Genomic DNA, 24,211 nt, shown 5'->3' on the forward strand with positions numbered 1-24,211 from the left:
CCTTTTACAGGCCACGTGTAGATGGGAGTGGAGATGAGTTTTTTTAGTCAGTTTTTACATTTTAGTTTTGCTTCATAATATCTCTCTCTCTCTCTCTCTCTCTATAGTAGATGTATATTTCTAAATAACTTTACAGCGCTGTGTCTTGAGCCACCCCTATTTCCTTATATTTTACTTCCAAGAAACCAGACTTTCTGGTAATTTTTTAAAGCAGTCTTGAGCAATAGTTCTCTTAAGGTCTTTTAAATGATTTTCAGTCCAGTTCTTGTACCTTAACATTTTCAGAAGAATGTTATTTGTTTGTTAAACCACTTAACACTGACGCACTAATGGAAAACAAACAAACAACACAACAAAAAAATCACCTATATCAAGGAATGAACCAGTGTTGTGTCTACATGTAACAGAAAAATTCGTTCACATTTCTTTGTTGAATCTACAAAAATGCCAAAGTTGACACAGTTTGACTGGCATAAAATTGTTCTTAAATTATTTTTCATCCTTTACTTGCTGTGCAGCACTTTGTTCAGTGTCTGTTGTGTTTCAGTGCACAGTATAAATAAACTGGCTTGGCTTGACTTCTTTGAGAAATTAAAAGAAAGCTTTCCTAACAGAGTTCAGGCTGTGCTGGTGAATGAAGGTGGACATTCCAAGCTCTTTAGAATTGTTTTCACCTTCTACACTTTATTTCCAGGAATTTTTGCACGTTTCAATAAATCTCTGCCCCAAATTTCCACTTTCCTAGCAAAATATAAAGAAGTGAGGGGTGGCTCTGGGGTTGTGCACAGTACTGTACAAAAATATATTTCCTTTTTTTTCATGAGCACAATTAGTGGCTACTTAGTGCAGCTTTAATAAACTATGCACAAGTGTGATAAAAGCCAGTATTACATAAAAATGTAACCCTAATTATTCAGCTGCATTTAAAAAACTATTTGTGCACTAAGGGCTCCTTTTAATGTGTGATGTTGGTTTGAATATATATAGTCTATTGTCTGTACTTGGCTAAAAGGACTATTAATCTTATTTCACAGCCTTGTGTTTGTCAAAATATTCACCCCAATAAGTTTATTATATTCCACCGATTGTCTGTATATAACCATCTTCATCATCTTTACACAATCTACAATCCCATCAACTACATCGTACATCGCAGTAGCTATAAAAAAGTAACTAAAAGGTGACAGAGATGACATGTTTAGTCAACAAACTTTTATTAATTAGTTAAGGGATACTAATGCACAGGTAATACAACAAGTTTGGGAGAAAAAATTGTAACAGTTCAGACTCAAAGGAGGTGTTGAATCCTCCAATGTTAGGTACTATACAGCTTAATTTCAGATATGGAAATCTTTAATACATCATTAGTCTCATTTAATTTGTTACCTATATACCATAAACAGTTATGAGCTACAACATCATCTCTTAAAACTCATCACAATGACCCCAACAACAGAGCTGGATGCCATTTCCTGCTTTTGAACTAGGTAGCATACAAAACAAACCACTGTTGTCCAAATAAAAAGTGTAAACTTCTTCAGCTGTCTAGGGGAATTTCTAAGGAATAATCTTGGTTTTGGAAATAACATTGCTGACAAAGGGAAGACACTTGAGCCTGCTGTTTCCCCAGGTACAAAAGTCACACCACACACAGTCCAGGTAACTAGAAAGCTCCAACAATACTCCTATTTCAAGCCTATTTCATGGTATAGTAAGTGCACTAAATACAGAAACAAACACACATACATATGCCTTGTTGTCCCATACTGAATAGATAATAATAAAAGGACTCTCTCGATCTGTTTGCCATCATGTACTGAAAAAGCTCAATTTATGTGCATCGTCAAAATGGATAAAATAACAGTGTATGCCAACACACAGGCCTACAATGTTGTTTGTGGTCTACAAAGTTTCTCAATCTTTTTTGTGTAGATTTCATAATATGTAAAAAGCATTTTTTAAAGCAAATTAATAAAAGGAGGGGAGTGGGAAAAAAAGCCATACAATTTCGAGAAGACACATCGATATCAAAATATCAGCAAGCCAACAAAATCAGCTAAATATGGTGTATTGCTGTACTCTCTAAACATGTTGCAGTTAGCTCACACTGCGGGATAGATATGTGTTTTCCACATCATAGGAAGACAGATAGTAAAGGGTGTGATAAAATATAAAATACCCACTGTTAAAAGCAGTGCTAAACTATCATATTGCAACACCAAAGCTCGTCAGGTAAACACAGTCAATGTGACGTCATTAATGAAACGAGTAACAAGCAGCTGATGAACTGATTCTGTGCCACAGCATAACACTCAAAAGTGTTACTATTTCTGACATCCAGTCATTACAAAAAAAGGTGCTAACTGTTTAATACACACACACACACACGCACACACACAAAGTCTGGACAACTCATATTGAAAAGGTCCGAGGACCACTCAGTGCTTGTTCATCTTATCCTCTCTGTCATCTGAACCTAGGTAGAAGATAAAGGTCCATCCCGATGACAGAGACACGTGCATAATCATCCCCACCTGAATTAACTCCATCAGTTGATTAGCAATGGAGGAATTCAGATTGAATCTTTGCGTTACGTTATAAAAAGTCACAGCGTAGGAATGACACCACCTGGAAAAACACACATTTCAAATTCAATGTTTCTTGAAAATGTTCTGCTGACATCAGTGCTTGATTTTAATGATGACATTGACATTTTGGTGCAAAATTCAGAGGACTTGCCAGTAAGGATAATATGGACTTGAGTGAGTTGTATCAGGCCCTTAAGGTAGAGTGGCAAGTAAAGCACCCTTATTATCTCACCAGAATATCCTCACATAATTTTATCCAAAGCTATCAGATTGCTATCTAAGTAACACACACCATAGAATATAAAATAGATTTATGATCTGTATTTTTTTAAGCAAGCAAGTCGTTATTTTCATGGACATAAACTTCAAATATAAATCAAATATTCATGGAGTTTTAATTTGCTCAAATTGTTAATACAACTGTGGATTCAAGTATCTACTTTCAACATGTTAAAGTGAAAATATTCTCTAATCTTTTAGATTTTGAAAAGTCATTTAATATTTTGTTTATATATTTATATATTTTAAGCTAATCTAACATTAAGTGGCTAAGCAGCCCTAAACTTCAATAAGACCAGTTATGGCTTTGTGAGGTGAATCATAATTATACCATTGCGTTGGATTTCAGATACAATATAGAAAGTGTCAGTCATGTTGCTCATGACAAACTTAGTCTCTTTCTCTAGTTTACCACCAGAGTTTAAAAAAAAATAACAAACAAAAATCCCACTCCTGCACCAGACAGCCACTAGGTTAGGGTGAATAGTTCTGGAGTGCAAAACTACAAGAGGGGAGCAGGAAGGGTTAAAGGTTAAAGTGCAAGGCAATAACTTTGAACGTTCAAGAATTCATTCATTTACATTATTATATGTGAATCTTAATTAGCAGTTTTTCTGTTTAATAAAAGATTATTATCCTCAACCTCTCTATAAAAGATAGTATATTTTTAAAATTCCCTCCTCAGCTTTGATTCAAGCTAAAGCAGTAGCCAAAACGTGGCCTCATCATTTGATTGTGCTGCAATGGTGCAACAAGCTTCACACAGAATTCTTCCTTCTGTCAAACATTTAGCTTTGCTAGACCGATTTTAGAGTGTTTCAACATAGATTTTTTTCCCGTTTGTTTGTTTTTAATTCAATTAAACATGTCTTGCTATTCATAATCGCAACTAAGTTGCAGTATGCCTTACAGATGAAAATATCAGTCACTTTTCTGGGTATTCTGCTTCTCAACTTCCGTGTAAAACAAGTCTGGAAATAATCTTTTCACACTTAATTATGGTTGTCAAAGCAGATACTGTTCACAGTCATGTGAAAAAAAATCCTTGGAAGTAACAACTGTAAAAAAATATTGTGAAACATGAACAACTGACAAACATTTTAGCTTATATGACATTTGCTTATGTAAAACATGAAAAGCAAGAAACAATAAAAGTCAAACTAGAAAAAAAACTATATTAAAACAACATTGCACTAAAGCACACACTGCAAAAAATTCTGACCGCTTATGATCCAATTGGATGTGTCAGGCTTGGAAATGACGGATGGCATCATTGCTTTGAGTATATAGATATAGATATAGATATTGTTCATGTACACAGTACAGTATATCTGTGAAAAAATGTGAAAACACTAGCTATTATTAAATGACTTCACCATGCTAATAGAATATCCTTTTTAAAACCTCTCAAACACAACACAAATCTTGCAGAGAAAATGACTCTCCATTGGTATTTAGAATACTAACTCTGTTTAAAAAAAAATCTATGTAAAGGTCAGGACTTTGACTTTGATTACTACTGACACCCCTGCTGTGAGTACAGAAATTGAAAAATGTGCCTTAAATGGGAGACAAAAGTGGAATGGGGAAATAAAACACTACTGTTCTGAGTACAACAGTATACATATTATCTCGGGGGTTTCGAAACCAAGATTTGAAGACTGGGTTTTACTTCATATTGGTTGATTTTTGGCTTTCTTCTCAGTGCCAAGTTCTTGTAGCTCTAGAAATGTCTTTAAGCTTCCTGGCAGATATTTAAAGAAAGAATCCTCTCGGGCTCCTAGGTCAACAAAAGCAGAGCTAGTCGGACAGTAACAGCCTCTTGGGTTTGTTTCTTCTGGTGGCGGAGGGAATTGGCTGTCTGTTTTGGCCTGAATTATCACTGTCCGTTGGGTCAGGAAACAGAGTTGGGGGCTGTGCTGTGCCAGAGAACAGATTCGCGGCAGGGGTTGAGTTTTGGGTGGTAAGTGCCTCAGTTTTTGTTTCGAGAGGTGCATTCACAGGGGGGCGCTCTTTTGGTTTACGGCCCCTCTTTTTACCAGTCGTGGCTCCGTTCCTCACTTCGGCCTTTATCCCATTGTTCTCTGGGACTTTAGTTTTGCTACTGGACACAACTTGACTGGCAGCTGCACGGAACCAGTTCTAAGACAAAAAAACAAACAAAAAAAACAGTAAACCAGTCAAGATCCAAAGAAGGCAAACAAGCAGAATACAACTGCATTTGTATACATTTTCCTCTCTAAATAACTGTATAAACCACCATGTCTGAACACCAAAGGTTAATGTTAACTGGGGGATGTTAAAACTGAAAAACAAAGAGGCTTTTTTATAAGGAAAAAAAACCTGTATGTGTTATCTTGTAACTAAAGTTGTTGTTGGTGAAGAGAAAAGATTAGTTCAAGGAAGATATGTATAGACTTGTTGAGTGCAAGAGTATTATGTCAAGGTTAATATGCAACCTAGCTGGTTTTACCCACAGACAGTATAACAGGTGGATGTAGCCACCATGATGTCACTCGTTAGTTTAGAAAGTCTCATTATGAAGCCTAAAGTGTGTGGCTTCACTGTCTTGGTGTTCTGAAACTGGATATGACATGATTGACATGTCGTTAGAAAGTCCTCCTATCTGACTGTTAAAAGTCTAGCCATAATGGACTTAATGTTCAATTCAAGATGACCTGAAACTAGCGGCTGGTCTCTGAGGCTATTTTCCCATAGACTTGCATAAAACCGCAAGAACTTTTTGGAGCTGTAGACACACTTCTGGATTTGCTTTGCCTTTTAGACAAAAACAAAAAACTTTATTCAACCAATCAGAGACATTTGAATGTTTCTCAAAAACAAACAAAAATACAATATGTAACTAGTAAAACAGTAGAAATGGGTTCATTACTGTTACCATGTTGATAACCTGGCCATGAATCTTTTGTGTTAATAACAACATTATAAAATTTCATGGCAGCAGGAAGATACGATCTGTCCTACAGTTCACTCAACCAAATTATTATAGACTGGTTGACTACTATTGCCAAACGTGGTCTGCACATTCTCCTTCATACACTTTTCCACAACAATTCCCAGTGAGTCCCAGTGACCAGTGACCAGCCTCGCAACAACAGTCTGATAAAATAAACAGGATCTAAGATTACCCTATCCTCAATGCTGTTTATTATTTTATGACGTATTACCAGAAATTAAATTTACTAAGTGGGTCATGTTAATGGCAACCTCTAAGTTTATACTGACAGTGACCCACCTGTGAGTGTGTCTTGCTAATATGGTATTTGACGCCACTCTCCGAGCTGAACTCCTTCTGACAGATCAGACAGGTGTACTTCCCCATTTCGCCACCACCCTGTAACAAACACACACACCAGAAATATTGCTAGTACCTGGTTGGACACACTTAAACTTTCCTCTGAGATTTTGGTCTGTGTTAACATGATATCATCACATGTTTGTTCCTGATTTGTGGGTAACGGCATCATCTGGTGTATCTCCTGTTCCACCACATTCCAAAGGTTCTCTGTTGGATCTGGTAGTTGTGGAAGACACCTGAGTACACTAAAGTCACTGTTTGGTTCAACAAACCAGTATGAGATGATATGACCTTTGTTACTCGGTCCATTATCACGCCAGCTGTAGTCATTAGATGATGGGTACACAAAGGGATGGTCATAAAGCGATCGAGATGGTCAGCAACAATACTCAGTCTCTGGCATTTATGACACTCAACTGGTACTAAAATGCGCAAAGAAATTATCCCTCACATCATTACACTACCCGAACAACCTGAATTGTTGACACAAAAGAGAATAGATGCATGTTTCTATGTTGTTTATGCCAAATTCTAACTTTACCATAGCCTTATTTGCCCATTCTTGACTGCCATGTGGACAGAAATGTTCTTTTTTTGAAATTTAACAAATCATCTTTACCATGTCCACCTGTTCATATGCAAATTTTCTGCCTCATGACTGATAAGATATTTGCTTAGATAACCAGTTTAAGGTTGCTGCAGAAGGTGCAACTTAAGAACCCATCAAAAACCATACCCTGTCAGCCTTTTACAGCAGGAGGGTGTTAAAAACATATTCCAAGTTAAGTTTTTATTTAAATAAGCTTAAAAACATATTTTGAGAAAATACAGCTCAAAAACAAAATCTTGGTGGATTCTGATAGTGATCAGGGCCATAGTTTCAAATGCAGAGGTGAACTTACGTGCAATGAAACCAAAAACTCAGGTTTCAGAATGTTCGGAAAATATTTACTATGCTTTACTCTGTATGATGTCAGTGAGAAGGGATATCCTTAATATGAGCGCAGCAGCCCCTCTCAAGCCTTTTCTTTCCAGAGCACAGTCAATCTAAAAAGGCTTGTAGTATACAGCGGATGAACTGAGAGACAGCACAAAAGCCCAGTAACCCCCCCCCCAGTAACCAATCATAGTAAATTGTTAATAATACAAAGGTACTCTAGTAGAGAGTGAAAAGTAGTTGAGATGAGATAGTTGGAAATGAGCATAATAGATCCTGTTTTACAAGTTATACAAGATCATGCTGTGATTCTAATACTTCCTGCTTTCTCTTCATTTTGTATCTTTATTTGTCTTCATTTTGTTTGAACTGTACCATCAGATTCCACTTCTCGCTTCCTTTTGCATAAAATTAATTTTTTCAGTTTGAGTGTATTTTTGGGATGTCTGTATTGGTTTGTTGCAATATTACTGTATACCCAGTAATATTCTCAGACATTGAGTTTTGCAGCAGTGTGGATTTGTACCTTGCTGCAGTTGGCGAGATGGGCCTTTAGTCCTGACACGCTGGAATAGACAGCTTCACAGTTCTAGGACAAAGCAGAAACAAACAAGGATTAAACACACTGACTTCGTATTTATGTTACACTCAACGTTAAGGCAAATCCCTTTTGTTTTGCTCAGATATTGTAGGTTATTTTTTGTACATGGTGTACTTGTATATTCTTACTTCGTTTGTGCAGCAGATGAAGCCCTTCTCCTTGACTTGGTTTTTCCAAGCCTCTAGAAGCTCTGGGCTGAAGTTGGGGAGGCCAGGGCGGGTGTAGTTTAACTATGCAGAAGACAACTTTTTTTAATCTATCAGTATTCAAGTTATTAATATAATTCTACAGTAGTGCTGGGCAATATGGAAAAAATATTTATCACGATATGAATTATTTTATATCACGATAACGATATATATCACGATATACCACCTGACCTGTGGTCATCTGGAAAGTATGCAGTCTGTAAACAGCGAGTGGAGAGGGTGCAGTCTTTGTTTTGAGTTACCGTAAAGCATGTCGCAAATCCGGGTGCACGTAAAGCAGCACCATGTCGCAAAACCACAAGACAGAGTTTCTTTGCAAAAAATATCATTTTTTTATACTTTATTTTCTCTTGCATAAAGTTCAGAGTAGGGCTGGGCCATATTATACCGTTCACGGTAATACCGGTACAATGTTAGGCAACGATAAGAAAATGAAATATCGCGATAGAATATGGGTAAAACGCGCATGCGCAGTGCCTTTGTTTTCATACGCACATGGCCGATTGTTGAGTGAAACGGATGAACCAGAATTGGTTTGTAAAAATGGTGCAACTTCAGTGATGTGGAACTGGTTTGGTGTTTGTCCGTCAGATACACAACAAAGCACATTTTTTTGTAGAACATGCAAGCGTGCCGTCGTTATTGCCGTATTTGTCGGACTAAGGTGCCCGTAAATCTGGGAGTAATCTGGGTCCTAAACTCCGTCATCTTTAGGTCCCAAAGTCAAACGAACACTGCAGCATCACTGAGAGTTAAAAACTGTCTAAATTCTTTCATCTTTAATAAATCGATCAGTATTGCTGCTTTACCAGGTGTAACTATGAAGTTTAACATCCAGGCATCCATGAAAACAGAATGTATTACATTTAACGGAGTTAGAAGTTAGCAGGAAGCTAGCGGAAGTTAGCTCGCTAGTTTTGCTAGTTACCTAAGCATGATATAGCATGTTCTGACTGAGAGATTTCTGAAAAATTCAAACGTACAGCTCTGCTATCACTTCCAAAATAAATGAAGACAGGAAACTAAACAGCAGTGACGTTTGTAGGGTTACTGAAGTTGGGCTATAATGATGTGCTACGTGATCGCTAGCGACACAGCTATGTTAGCATAACATAAACAGTGAAGCTGGAGGATGAACGCTTTTCCACTCGATAAAAGTTAACGTGAAGGTTCCTGATGGTTAGAGACAAATGCAATCGCATGGCAGGATGCTGTAAACGGACCAAACTTCAGTCAGGAGAACAACTGAGATAATCCATCCACAATACAAGGTTAGTCATTAATATACTGCAACAACATGGGAATAGAGCAGCTGTGATGGAATACAGCATTAATGAATCAATGGTACAGAAGTGGAGGAAGCAAGAAGAATGAGTTGAATAAAGTTTGATTTATCTGACTGCTTTGTTTCGCTTAATGTGCCTTATAATCCCGTGCAAAATACGTATTTGACTTTTTTATTTGGCACACTGCAGTTTAATGTTGCAAAGCACCTCTTTTTAACTTCAGTGGATATTATACATGGTTATGCTCAGGATGTGTCGGCCCATTTCTACTGGAAATGCCTTTTGGTTACACTTTCAACAAGGAATTTGCATTTGCACTGTTAAATTTTTATATAGCTTTAATGCACATAAAAAACAGCTTCTTGTTTAAGTGAAAATAAATGGATGGTGTTTTTTAGCGCTAGTAAAGTTGTGGAGTTGTATTTTGTCTCGCATCAATTATATCGTCGGTTATATCATTATCGCAAATTTTCAAATGTATATCGTGATAAATATTTTTGGCCATATCGCCCTGCTCTAGTTCAGAGTATGTATATTGAGAAGACAACACTAATATATTTGCCACAGGCTATTTAACCCTTTAAGACCTACCATAGAACCAAGTCCGCCAGAGCTTATCTTTACATTTTACATGCTGTAGTGCCATTTGTGGGAGCATTTCAAGTTGCTATACATCAATACAACCGTTATAGCCCAAATTTTAATAATATGTATGCATTAAGTCCATAGTAACTATATAAATTGCAAAAAAGTGCAATAAACTACAAAAAAATTGAAAATCGTTTTTGTTTTGTTTTTTACATATATTTCTAGTTAGAGAAATTTAAGAGGTTTATCCCTCAAAACTGTAAATACAAAAAAGTTGCACAAAATAGTTTCCAACCACAAGAAATTTATTTTGAGTGTCTTCATAGTTTTATTTTTGAGATACACTAATTTTAATATACTACAGGAAAAATGAAAATAAATGAATGCAAATTTGCAAAAAAACAGCATGTGCATCAAAATAAACTATTTCCAACAGTGTAATTTGACTTCTAAGCATCCCAGAAACGATACAGAAAAGCATAAAGTCAAACATGACTTTTAAAAACACCAACATAGGCTTTGAAGCTAAAAAACTACATTTTCCGCGAAAATGACGTCACTTCCGGTTTCGGACAGGTAATGGCGGACATGCGATAGTTCGCGCTGACTTATATTCCAAGTAGGAAGTGTTATGAACAGCTGATCGGATCGGCAAAGCCTGTTTCTGGAATATTATGTTTTTGTTGCTGCAAGTCTGGAATATTATGTTTTTGTTGCTGGAAGTGCTTTTTATGCAATTTTTGCAAAGCTATATGTGGAAGGAAACCGTGACCTAGGGCAAGCTAATGGAATAAGATGTAAGTACAACTCCTACGGTTTCATATGCAAAAAAAAAAAAAATTATTGCACTACCTTACGTGGTTCCAGTTCTACAGGGATTTAAAAATAGTTAGGGAAAACGGAGTGTGCCTGCTCCGACCGGTTGTAAAGGGTTAATGATATATTTTATGTAATAATTTATAAAATTAGGGTTAGAAACGATAGAAACGATAGAAGACAAATGGCACGATAGACACTTTTCTATCGCTCGCACGATATATATCGTCATATCGCCCAGCACTATTCTACAGTGTAAAAAAGTGTATGTAACGTAAAGGATTTTTTAAATCTGCTGATGGAGTTTGTGTGGAGCCTTTGCATGGCCTTTGACCTGGACTGCTAATGTACTGTATTTATTGTGGTCACCATGTGCACTTAATGCATCCAAATTTTATTCCTCACCCTCTTGCTGTCAGGAACCAGGTCATCCTTGATGCGGCGTTTTGTGCCCCAGTCTTTAGCCAGCTCATCCTCAGCTATTTCTTGCAGGTGGAACACCGCCACCTGAGCTGACCGCCGTCTCACCCTGCCACTGGGGGTCCTTTCAAAGTCCTCCCCCTGGCTCTCAATCTGTGCTGCTTTTTGTTGATCTTGTTCCTGCTCCCTTTCCTTTTCCCTGTCCTTCTCTCTAGCGTCTCTGTCCTTCTCCTTAGGATGGCTGGATGGGGCTTTCTCTTGCCACCCTTTCCTTTCAGTTTGGCTTTGCTCCTTCTTACCTCCTGTTGGAGATTCTTCAGAGATCACCTGAAGGAACAGTAAGACCTTTGAGTGAAAATATAGGAAAACTTTAGGTACTCATTAAAATTCAGTAAAATGTGCTTATAATCAGCATAAAATGAAATGAAAAAAAGGTTTATCTCTTATAACTGCTACTACAACCCTGGTCTATGATGATCTCACCCTCTGCTTGCCAGTGTTGTTGTTGGTGTCAGTGATACTATCCATGAGGTTGGTGGTGGCTGCGGCTTTCATTGTGGTGGTGATGGCCGGGGAGTGTTCGGTGCGTACATGGTAGTCTCTGCCAGCCTTGGAGCGGTAGCTTTTTCCACAGTGCTGGCACAGAAACACAGGCTTCGCATCGTCAGAACACTCTCTTCCACAACGCTGCTGGTGATACTGGTAGCCCATCAGACTGGAAAAGTGGGCTGAACAGCCCTGTATTTGTGTACGTGTGTGCGTGTGTGTTTGTACACAAAATGTTTGTGTGATTGAATGACGCCAGTGACAAAAATGAGACAGAATGAAAACAAACATTAAGCAAGAGACTGGGTAAGTGGAACAAAGTGTAGGTTTAATGGAACGCTGCATTTGGTCAATACTTTGTGGTTAATGTTAAAAAGACAGAGAAAACAGGAGAAAGATGCTCATTTTTCAGTGTGAAGACATGTCACTGTAGAGTTTATTCTTTACAGCTCTTTCTATTCTTACTCCCTCTGCCTTTTGCACTCTAGTGTGAGTAATGCGAAGCAGGGTGTTGATGTGATTTTGGGCAACATGTCAAGAACAAGGCATAAAGGAAAAAGAGAGGGAAGAGGGAAGGAAGAGAGAGAAAGATAACAAGAGAGAGAGAGAGAGAGAGATGTAAAAGGAGAAAGGCACAAAAGAAGATCCTGAGGACAAGAGAGAAATGAAATCAAAACTGGCAGATGACGAGGGACAGAAATGTGACATAAAAGACATAAAGGTTGAGACAAATGGAAATGAAAGACACAGGAAAGCAAGAGTAGTATAGAATGAGAGACAGTAAAAGAGGAAAGGACCAGGGAAAAAGAAGAAGTGCATACCTCACTGGGACACTTGATTCGTCCCATCTGTTTGAGCACTCGGCGCAGCCTTTCCCTCTCCTCGTGCTCGTTGCCCGTCTGGCCTTCACTCCCTGAGGGCTGAGGGGGAACAAATACACTATCACACCACCACACACCCCGCTTCCTCATGACTAAAAAACAAAAAAGCAATCAAAATGTGTTTTCTATCTCTAATGTTCACACGATGCCAGGATCATTAAATGGTTTCCTGGTGAGGCTGTTACTCAAGGCATGTTTATGACAACTGTACAAACTCGTGTTTTCGCTCGCATGTTGGTTGGTGCCAAACACCAGCCAAGACCAGAACAACAGATGGTAGGGCTGCCAGAGATGGGAAAGAAATGCAGGGGACTAGAGAGAGAGTAGACTAACTGAGAGATCCCAGCGGAACACATTTCATGTGCTTTCTCATGTGTTAACACACAGAGATGACTGACACACAACACTACAGTAGCTTTCTGTAAAGGTAGGAGGGAGATACCACTTGAGAACTTCAATAAAGCTACTGCAAAAGCCTGAGGGTAGCAGGACAGGCACCAGCAAGCCTTTGATATACAATGACAGAGCCAGCAACAATGAAACAACATCAGCTTGTATTCTTAATGCTTCTATCAGGGAAGGAGCAAAAGAGCAAGCGCAAGAGAATGAGGCAGCACTATCACAGTAGCAACGCCAAGGTCAATCTCAGTGGGTGACCCCTGTCCTTCTGTCAGCCTGCTGCCTTTCCCACACTGCATTTGGGTAAAGCCACATGACAAGACTTACAATAGCAGAGCAATGGTCAGTGAAGTCTCCAAGTCGTACAGAAACCAAACACAGTAACACAGCTTACATAAGACTGAAGTGCAAATCAGTTTAATAAAAAAACTTATTGCAATAGTGCTGGACAAATGAACATATGTAAACTTAACACCTCTAATAAAATGTATGAGCAAAAGCTTTTTTTTTCATTAATTAATTAATTTTTCACTAATTTTTCTATTCTATGTTAAAGGACACTGTACCAAGTGATTCACAAATACTGGAAAATACATTAGTTCAACATATTTGCATGAACAAAAGTTCAGCAGATTTGTCGGTGGAACACATGAATGATGAAAAAAACTGCTTTGCAATTCAAAGGCACAAAACACTGGTCTTTTTGATACTTTTGAATGAATAAATGCCTTAATATACAGTGTATCCAAAAGCACAGTTGTAGTAGTGCCTACTTCCTTAAAAACATGACTCTAAAACCGCTACAATATATAACACAAGCATTAATAAATAACATGATTGATACTGTAGAAAAGTACTTGTCTTACTGTAGCACAAAGGAAACGTTTGTATCTAAACAGGAAGAGGGCTAAGGACACGTCATACTTCTAAAGACTGTGATTTTAAGAAATGTGTTATCTCCTCCTGATCTTTCAATCTCCTGCCTATTAAAATTCATTGGAAAGACAAGTAAAAAGAGTGTGACACCAGTCAAACCCACAAGCTAAAAAAGCCTTCTTTAATAACGAACTACTTCAAATCTAGAGCACACCAACACACAAAAAGAGATTAACACAATAACGGCTTTCATTCTGTCACAAAAGTTGTAATTATCTAATCAGAAGAACAGAAACAGCAGACGTTTAGATGTGTAGGAAGACTACCTTGTGCAACCTTTAAGCATTTTATTCTTAACACGCGCACACACACACACACACACACACACACACACACACACACACACACACACACACACACACACACACACACACATAAAAATAATGCACTAATGCCTTTTGCTCTGCTGGACTGGAATCCCGCCAATAAGGTCAGGACACAACAGGTCCCCTCTGAAGACAAATGGCAGCATCAAACAGTTTAACTTGGCTGACACAGATGGCACGGTCATCTATCAGAGCCCTTAATCTAGCAAACATTACACAGCCAAAGCCTGTTAAACACATACACATGGATTACCATGTATTTCATATACTATAACCATACGCATTCACACAAAAACACAAACACACATGCCACAAGGTTTGCTGAGTGTAGATTCATTAATCTTTTATAATACTTTTTGAAACGGGTAGCTTTAAATTATTCAGCAAACTTCATAGTGGCACCACTGCTCTAATGCAGGAGTGTCATGATAATATCTTAATGAAGCTCTCTGCTGTCAGAGTTAAGACAGCTGCAGAAAGAAATGTGAGCACTTCACTGACAGGAATACCAATCGCCAGTTCAAATTTACAATCACGATTTTTTAGAGGCCTCAAGATCAAAATTTGAGAGATCATCATAGCATCTGACAATACTTTTGTAACAGATAAAACATATAGGATAGAGTATATTTTTTACTCTGTATGTTGATGCATATAAATAGATGGACATCTGCTGATTGTGAAAAACTGCCTTTCCTTACAAGGCCCTGTGTAAACCGATACTAGCAGAAGTAAATGTAGGATTTCCATGCATACTGTCATGACAAACCAAACTATTAGCATTCATTTTTCAGTTCTTTGGTGTTGTTTGAAACTAATTACCATGTTCAGTGATGATCTGATCACCCAAACCATCTGGACCCATAATGAGTCATAGAAAAAGGAGCAAAATCAGTCACAGGGTGTCATTTTAAGTTTAAAGTCTTTGAAGCCGGTTTACAAAGTACAACATCAGCGATGTACCTTGCTGTTGTGCTCGGCCATGGTGTGGTAGTTGAGGCCGGCCTTGGACCTGAACTGCTTGTGGCACTGCTGGCACTTCAGGGCATCCTGGAGCTGCAGGGGTTGAAGGTCAAAGAAGAAGCTCAGATAACATTTTTCTATGAGAGGAAAATAACCCACTCCTGCTGGCTTTGCTCTTTATTGAATCCATCAGTATAGCAACATTTCATCTGTAACCTAATAAAGTTTGTTACTAGTGCACGTTCTGGTCAAAGTAAAGGGCAAGGGACACATTAGGAACCTTAACCCCCCCCCCCAATTTATCACATAGTGTTCTTTGTTGTAGCTTCTCTCCTCGCCTCAGTATTGATTTGGAGACAGAGGTGTCTTGATGGTGAGTGACCCAGTGGCAATGTGATGATTCTGTCATTGCTTAACAGCAGACTGTCACTTTAATAGAGTCACACAGGCCACTGGGCTAAGGAGCCATTAAAACAGGCTGCAGGAACACTGTCTTTGAGGGCTGAGGCTACTGCAACACTCAACCTCATTCATCCACTAGACAAGCTTGATATAATACAACTGAAATAACCTTTTTTTTCCCCACGCTTTAGCCCATTTTCATTTATTACTGCTAATAACCACAACTGAGTGCATTACACACTATATTTTCAGTAGCTTACAGGGCCCTTCCCTTCCCCTTTTATGATCATACATAACATTATGCCCACTGGCAGATGAAGCAAATAAAACTGATTATCTCTTTATCATGGCACCTGTTAGCGGGTGGGATATATTGGGGGGGGCAAGTGAACATTTTTTCCTCAAAGTTGATGTGTTAAGTGTAAGGATTTAAATGAGCCTGAGAAGGACCGGATTATGATGACTATGAACATCTTCAAAAACTGCAGCTCCTATGGGGTGTTTCTGGACTGCAGCAGTCAGTATCTATCACAAGTGGTCTAAGGAAAGAACAGTGGTGAATCAGCAACAGGCTCATGGGCAATCCGATAGCCTTATTTTCATTATCTTTACTAGAAAAGGTTCCCAGGCTCCCCAGTTTTAACGTATTCAGTGCACAATAACCACAATTCAAAGCTTCTTCAAGCTGAGCTTTACAGCTCCAGTTTGTCTTTGAATGCTACTACCAGCAAAACAATTTTACTGGTTTCACAGTTTGCTCTAACAGCTGTTTTGACAGCGCAGCCACCCCGCTCCCACGCTGATGAACAGATGCATCGACTACTGACCTTTTGACAAATCTCCATGTGTTTCTTGAGGCCATGGATTGTTTTCCTGGTAACGATGGAGCAAGTGGGACACACCACTTCACCTCTCTCTGAGATTGCTCGCTGCCACTGAGTATCAGGAACAGCTCCTGAGTAACATTCAGAACACAGTACTGCTTTGTTATTTAGCCAATGAAATTACACTGGTATGATGTCCTTATGTGTCAGTAATCTAGATGATCAGTAAGCACTTACGTTTTTAGCTTCCCAAAAGTGAAAGATTGCTGCTTTCTCAGTTTCATATGACTGAAATGAATATCCATGGGGTTTTGATAGTTTGAAGATAAATATTTTGTCGTTTTTGTCATATGCATGCATATCTCATTAAGATTTAAGAAATGCTCTTTGAAGAAAACATAATGCAACTTATAAAAGTAATAATTATATGTAACTGATTAATAACTATGTATGTTCTTCTGCCTGCGTGGGGTTTCTCCAAGTACTCTGGCTTCCTCCAAAGACATGCATGTTAGGTTAACTGGTAATTCTAAGTTGGTGGCAGAGTGATCAGTGTATTTTCTAGTTCCAATTCTAGTTTCAGCTATTTTCCAGAATGGGTTTCTCATTTCAGTTTAGCATTTACTGTTTGAAAATGTATAGTTTTGGTTTTCTTTTAGTTAGTTTAAATGTTCAAACATGCCCATCAATGCCCAATCAAGGAAGCTATAATAACATTTATACCAAACTAACAGATCCTGAAACTAAGGCTACTTTTGCTGTATTTTTATTTTAATTAGTTTTTCAAGTTCACTATTTTTTTAAGATAGTCTTAATTTTTTTTATACATTTTTATTGTTATTTTAGTCAACTAATTTTTTTCATACCTAATTTTAGTTTTTAGTTAATAAACTTGGTTGGCTGTAGGTGTGAAGTGAGCATGAATGTGTTAGCTTCTGTGTTAGCCTTATGACAGCCCCCCCAAAACCCTGAATTGGACAGGTAGATACGAAAATGTATAGCTGGATGGATGGATGTGTGGATGGCTAGATAGATGGATGATTAATTTAAAAAAATGTGATCTTGGTGTTCACCAGAGCTTGTTGTGGCCGAGTCTTTTCTGGAGGGCTGAACTGACGAAGGTCTTCTCTGAGCCTCCTCAGTGAACCCACTCCCCTCTGGTCTCTTCACACGGCCTGCCTTCAGCTTCTCCTCTACCTTAGTCATACCTACAACACACATGTGCACACGCAGACACACACATATACACAGACAGTCACGCTAGTGATTAAAATTCAAACTGAAAGTATAGAAGATAAAGTGAGAAATGCGAGTGGGACAGATGTAGGGCAAACCAAACAAGAACACGATACTAAAAACAGAAAGTTGATACTGACTATAAATTGAAAAAAGGAGGCTGAAAATGGAAGTTGTTTTGAACTATACCAAATCAATGACAAGCAGACTAAAAGACAGCAAAAGACAGCGCCTGTGAGCTGCAGATGAATTGTCTGACAGGTGATAGTAAGTAGTTTACAGCCCTCTGTATGCTATATGAGTCACTGAGCATTTTCAGCATATATGTGAATGAGACAAAGAAAGGCTGAAAAAAATATGCGTATGCAATGTGTGCTTGATGTGTGAGTCACTGATTAATTTAGCCAGATATGAGACATCTCTACAGTTGCTACATTAGCACTGTGTAAAAAAACAGCACCATTGATCAGTGGCAGCAGGGAGCAATCTCAGTCACTTACATAACTAATAATGTAATAAAGTTCTTTGGAGTCCCTACTCCCAGCAGTGGCACATTTGTCCACTCTGGAACTCAATATTTAAGTAAATTAGCAAAGGGCTCCTAAGGTCTGTTGTAAATCAACCAGCATACATAAAAAACCTATTCTGTCTCATATTTTTATTATATCAGTCGCATAGGGCTGTGCAACATGACCAGAATCTCATATCCCGATATAAGACATCTATCGTCCCGATAACGATATAAATCACAGAAATTTAACATTTTCTGTAAATTCTGTGAATCTAGGGCAGCTCGACTTGGTGAAGTGTTTCCAGCTGGGCGTCGTGTACCTGGAGTCGAGTGTTTTAATCGATGCATGAAACTATAAATTTTTAGACATAAGTTGTAGCGGCCGCCGTTTTCTTTGTGAGTATTTATTACACGGCGTGCTGCGGGTGAAGCCTGTTCTAACGTTTGAATCTAAGGTTTATTTTTTAGCACCTGGCGGCTCTTTTTTGCTTCTCATCCGTAAACACTCTGCATACTCTTTCACGTGATTCAGTTTATTTTGAAAAGTCTCAACAGGATCTTGAGCTTTATTGTGAAAGGTTTATGTGGAAAATAAACAAGCGGACCGTCGTTGTTGCTAACGACAACGCATAAAAACAGGCGCTTGTCCGTCCAGAGTGTGGTTATATTAAATATAAGAGAAAGAGAGAACTTTAAGAAATTAATATAAGCCACTACAGTGACCATCAAAACCATGAAAAAATATTGCCATAAACAGTTTATTTTGCAACACCACGAAACAAACGATAGTGTAAAATGAAACAATAGATGTTTTTATATCGTCATCCGATATATATCGTTATATCGAACAGCCCTACAGTGGCATGTGAAATTACATCACAAAATTCTTTATCATGCTCAAGTTTTCACTAAAACAAACCAACATGTTTTCCTTTTAATAAAAGGTATCTACCTTTCAATCCAAAAGTTCCAGATATTGAGGGCTGTTCTCCAGTGAATTTCTTAGGTGTTTTCTGCTTTCGTCCTAGTGCAGGAGGAAAAACAGTGCATAATGGTTATACAAATCTACTGGAAGCATATAATTGAGAACATTTCAAATGGCATGTTGAAATCTTACTGTGCTTCATTCGCTCTGGGTCTTCGTCAGGAAAAGAAGGGGGAAGGCTGCCCCCCTCGCTTTCACTTCCTCCTGCATCAGATGACGTGCTTTGGGAATGAGATTGCTGGGAGTGAGGCTGGACTGGCAGGGTCTGGTGAATTTGTTGTGAAGGCTGGCTGTGGCTGTGCTGTTTCCTCTCATTTTTCTGGTAGGCCAGCTCCCCATTCTGAGAGGGTGTGGACACTTCATGGGTCTTTTTCACTTTGAAGAACACAGGAGAGGGGGGACTGATCTCCATGGGCCTGAATTCACAGAATGAGACAGGACAGTTTTAGGCAGTTATCTTTAAGTGACTCAATCTGGTTAGGAATTTGAGCTATATCTCAGTCACCTTTTCTTAGTGCTGGACTTCACAAAAGTCTTTTGAAGCTTAGGCTGCTCGTCCTTGGTTTCCATGCTGACTCTCTCTGGGTGATTCCACAGTTTGTGTTTCTGCAGACGCACCTTTGTGGCAAACACGGCCTCACAGTAGGGACAGCCATGACTCAGCTTTTCAGCTACGGTGGCCTGGATGCAGACATACGAAGAGGAGATTCAAAGTGAGTTCTCTCCCTATCCAAAATCTAATGACAGTGGGTAGCTGTTACAAAAAAGAAAATAAAAAAACCCCTCCAGCTGACTAATCTTAGGTTTTTGACAAAGCCTTAATAATTGCTCAGGTTTGTAATAAGGCCATTATATATTCTCTGGAATTATTAAACGGTCCCCTATCGGATGGGTTTCTCCTATAAAGTGGTCCAGTGCTACAAGTCTACTCTGAAGCATAAAGGTATAAACAGCCTTGTGGCAGGAAAGAGCAGAGGCTAGTGACTCACCCCCTGGCAGCGCTGATAGTGGTACTTGACGCCATAGATGCTGGGAAACTCTAACCAGCAGCCTGAACACGGACATTTTACCCTGGAGTGCCGCTTAAACTCTTCCTTCCATTGTACTATCATATGGGCCTGATCAGGGGTGAGGAAGAGAGAGTTGAATCCACGCCAGATTTATTGCTATATAGCACTGTATATTGTGAATATTCATGGGGAGCTGCCTACTGTGCAAGAAAAATGAAGCCCACTTCAAGTACCCACTCATTTCAAAGAGAAATACTCACAGGGATGCTTCTCAGTTCCTGCATTTCTGCTTTAGGACGACCTTTCCGCTTCCCCTCTGCTGGCTCATCACACACTGGACCTGGCAAAGCGAGAAAGAAAGCCACATCAGAGCTAAAAACAATCTACTGCCAGCACTTCATATCCATAAAATAAAAATTTCTGTAATACCTAAAATCCTGAAGTTTCATTTGGACCTTCTTTGTTATTGACCTAACGAGCCTAGTTATATTTGACTTGCCATGTCTAGATATGCTCTTGAGATATCACAAAGAGATTTAGAAGAATAGATTTGTATTCACCAAAACTGCAAAATAAGTATGAACACTAACACTTCTGAAGAAAAACAAACAAATGCAAAGTTATACAGTGTTTAGGTTTAACTGTGACCATTGTTCAAATGTTAGCCTCTTCTGTGGAGGGACACAGAATGGATGTCCACGATTATGTGTGTAAGTGAGGGAAAAATGAGGCAGCCTGGGCAAAGGCCTTATGTAGAGCCAAACAGATCAGCTATAAATCGCTAGTGCCTGCATGGACCTCTGACACAGCAGACTGCAGACCGACTGCCTCAGCTCTCTATGTGCTCTCTATTGCTCATTCCCTCCATCTCTCATGCTGCTGCTTTACTTCTTTCTCACCCCATGTCTACTTTTCTCACTTTTCTTCCCTTTCTTTGCTCACACCCTTTCCAATGTCTCTCTACGGTTCCACTGGCTCATCACTGCTCTCTTCTCGGGTGCAATTAGACCTCCACACTATCAGCCCTGCACTCTATTCCCTCTATACACTGCTCCTTGAAGGAGAGAGGGAAGGCGGAAAGAGCTGAAGATGAGTGTATGCATGTGGAAGAAGGGGAGGGGGGTTGACAAAGGAAGAAGAGGAGAGCACAGGATGTTGAGGAAGAGAAGAGAATTGCAGAGGTGGATAACTCTGATTGAGCATAACACTGAATCATAGTGCTCCAGGTAGCTGTACTTTGCTCTACAAAATGATATGGCTTTACATGTTCTCTCAACTTACTCTGCATTAATCTGACAAGACCCAACAGCAACAGTAGAAATAAGCAGGAAACAAAGACGCTTCAAGAGATGCTTCAGTGACATAAAATCTATTTACAGAAGAGAAGATGGTATTGTGTTGTGAAGTGGAATGCACTTTTTTTTTTAGATCTCTTTCACATCACCATAACATTTTTTTCTGCTAACTATTTTCTTCTCCTGCAAATTGACAAGCCAAGGCAGCATGCACATGCCTAGTGCTGCCCATTTGCAGCAGGTCCCAAACTGGATCAGAGCACACTGTGTGCCTACCAGGATTACAAAATGGTTGGATAATTTTTCATCAGATAAATGAATTGACTTAATGCCATCATTTCTCTTACAAAAAACAGCTTGTGTTAGCAAAAGCCACCCTTTGACCCCTTCAAAAACAACTCTCTATATCAGGGATGTTAATGTGTATAAGAAGCACACGAGGACTAACCTACTATGGCCTCCCCTGCCCATTTCCCTTCGTGTTTTATTACACAGTATCAGCTCTCTCCCTTTTCCCTCATTTGTCTTCTTTTTCCTCTCTCAGTTGGGAAACACAGATACAAACATATGCAGGCAGATTATATGCAACATTTTACTTCATACTCACAATAATAAGGTAGATTGAAAATAAAGCAAGACTGAATAAAATGTAATAAGAAGTAGCAAAGCAATACTGACTGTGTTTTGGAATAGTTGATGACACAAGGTGTAAACACACACGTCAGGGCACACTGACACGCAAACAAGTACACAAAACCATTACTACCGAGTGTGAGCGAGATGTGGTTGCATGGATATGAGTGTATTAATATTCTCCAGGCGACAGAGCATTTCTCTATTAGCTGTCTGGGTAGCAGCTGGAGAGGTGATGCAGTCGGCGGTGCAGCTCTTATGCTGAGGAGGAAATTGAGCATGCATTCTAATTCCTGTCTTAGAAAATAAAGGTCTTGTAAAAGAAAGGCATAATTAATGAATTCTGCTCTTGGGAAAGATATGTTCTTGTTGCTATGGGAATAAGATCCACTTGTCTTAGTAACCATTATCAGAGGCCTCTTTACAGCAAGCAGTAACAATTAGGCCCACATGCAGCAGGCTACAGTGCAAACAGGCAAAAATCACACTGCAAAGCCACAGCAGTGCACATGCTGGCAAAAGTTAGAGCAAAAAGAATTTTTTAAAAAAGCTTGATTTTCTGGGGTGAACTGTGCACACACAATAAAATGTTTTTATACATTTTATTTTGTTTGTATGACTATGGCTAGCACACTTGTGCTCAAACATTCAGGCAATCACAACCATTGTCTTGGTAGGAAACAAAGCAGGTCTATTGTGGCAAATCTAAACCCCAGTTCTCAGGCGCAGACCATAGGGATAAAACAGCTGTTCAACTAATGTCAGAGTGTGACTCGCTCCCAGCTGTCTGCAACTGTTGCTGCAGACTGGTTAACACTCACAGAAGCGAAGAGAATGGTTAACACTGACAGAAGAGAAGAGAAGAGAAGAGAAGAGAAGAGAAGAGAAGAGAAGAGAAGAGAAGAGAAGAGAAGAGAAGAGAAGAGAAGAGAAGAGAACCAGGAGTGTTGGCAGCTGTCTAATGATCTCAAATAACCTCTGAGTTCTCCTAGCTACGCCTGCAACTGCTCTCCCTGAGTGCAAGGGTTCACACATTACCCACAAATGTACACACATACATACACACACAGAACAGTCATTTGTTTTCCTTGACAAACAGTCACACAGGAGCCTTTGTCTGTGTCTTCACAGTTGGTTTTAGACATACTGTAGTTTAGAAAGACAACACACAAACAACATCACTCACCACTCATGCTACTTCATGAAAAAAAGACAAGACACAGTACTTCCTCAATCTCAACAGACGCTAGATGTATAAACGAATACACCTGGACTCATTGCAGAGCAAACGCACTAACAGATGACTGTACAGCATGTGCAAGCTGTGCAGCTTTTATAGTGAATGCAACCACAGGACCTTACTAACATCTCTGTTTCTGCTATAAATTTTTGTCTATTGTGCTTTAACTTCTTCTTGCTTACTGTTTCCTTCCTTCACACATTTGATTTAGCAACAGTTCACCGCTTTTATACAAGCACACGCACATATTTATATGCTATTTTACATTATGTTCTCTCATTTCCTCCCTCCTTCTTTCTGTCTCTCTCTCTCTCTCTCTCTCTCTCTCTCTCTCTCTCTCTCTCTCACACACACACACACACACACACACACACCAGTTGTTCCATTTATATACACACCTCCTTTTGAAGACGTTCCTATATTCCCTCACAGTCAGGCCTGATTCCAGACAGTGAGTAAGGAGTGAGGTGGAGCAACACCAGACAAGTCTTACTACCCTGATACAGCTAACTGAAAAAAACCCCAGAGTCTCAGTGAGTCTGGCTCTCACTTTCCGTCTTAGTCTTTCCTCTCTCTATCTCTCTCTCGCTCTCTCTCTGTCTTTTTCTCCCCTCCCTCCTTTCTCTCTCTTGCTTTGTGTAACCATCTGAGCTTAATCTTTTACATACATCCACTTGTTGAAACACACAAACATTTAACTAATCTGTCAAAATTCATTATTTTTTTAATGGAAAGGAAACAGCAATTCATCAGTAGCAATGTTTATAAATCTGTATAATTTATAGAGCATTGCAAGAAAATATACCTTTGCTCTGGGTTGCCTTAACTGAAAAGTGGACACAACCACAAATAAAAGAATCTGGTGGAGCTCCACTGGTTTATTTGCAAAATAAATTAGAGTTCCTGTTGGCAGCAATCTAGGAAAGGACCAGAATTTGAAAGTAGATGTCCCGCCTTCCACAGCTTTTCCTTCTCTCTTCT

At 39.1% G+C, this 24,211-nt stretch overlaps 1 protein-coding gene across 10 annotated transcripts in view; it reads right to left on the reverse strand.

Moving 5' to 3' along the window:
- Nucleotides 1-1,206: 1,206 nt before the first annotated feature.
- The window catches only part of znf512b (zinc finger protein 512B), a 30,460-nt gene continuing 7,455 nt past the window's right edge, over nt 1,207-24,211 (reverse strand). For 5 of the 10 annotated variants that reach the window (XM_063463275.1, XM_063463273.1, XM_063463274.1 and 2 more), the window contains 15 exons: nt 20,323-20,402; nt 20,042-20,170; nt 19,558-19,733; nt 19,185-19,468; nt 19,020-19,091; nt 17,394-17,528; nt 16,324-16,451; nt 15,095-15,187; nt 12,411-12,509; nt 11,527-11,781; nt 11,029-11,388; nt 7,853-7,954; nt 7,650-7,712; nt 6,124-6,222; nt 1,207-5,009 (listed from right to left, as the gene is read on the reverse strand). In XM_063463275.1, the coding sequence (XP_063319345.1) occupies nt 4,668-5,009; nt 6,124-6,222; nt 7,650-7,712; nt 7,853-7,954; nt 11,029-11,388; nt 11,527-11,781; nt 12,411-12,509; nt 15,095-15,187; nt 16,324-16,451; nt 17,394-17,528; nt 19,020-19,091; nt 19,185-19,468; nt 19,558-19,733; nt 20,042-20,170; nt 20,323-20,402 (2,417 nt within the window). In that variant the 3' untranslated portion in view covers nt 1,207-4,667. Of the gene's footprint in view, nt 5,010-6,123; nt 6,223-7,649; nt 7,713-7,852; nt 7,955-11,028; nt 11,389-11,526; nt 11,782-12,410; nt 12,510-15,094; nt 15,188-16,323; nt 16,452-17,393; nt 17,529-19,019; nt 19,092-19,184; nt 19,469-19,557; nt 19,734-20,041; nt 20,171-20,322; nt 20,403-23,628; nt 23,729-24,211 lie in introns of those variants that run through there. The other 5 variants (XM_063463280.1, XM_063463277.1, XM_063463276.1 and 2 more) reach the window with 5 other exon arrangements.

This window comes from Pelmatolapia mariae, linkage group LG20, assembly GCF_036321145.2.
Source record: "Pelmatolapia mariae isolate MD_Pm_ZW linkage group LG20, Pm_UMD_F_2, whole genome shotgun sequence".
NCBI classification, from domain to species: domain Eukaryota; kingdom Metazoa; phylum Chordata; class Actinopteri; order Cichliformes; family Cichlidae; genus Pelmatolapia; species Pelmatolapia mariae.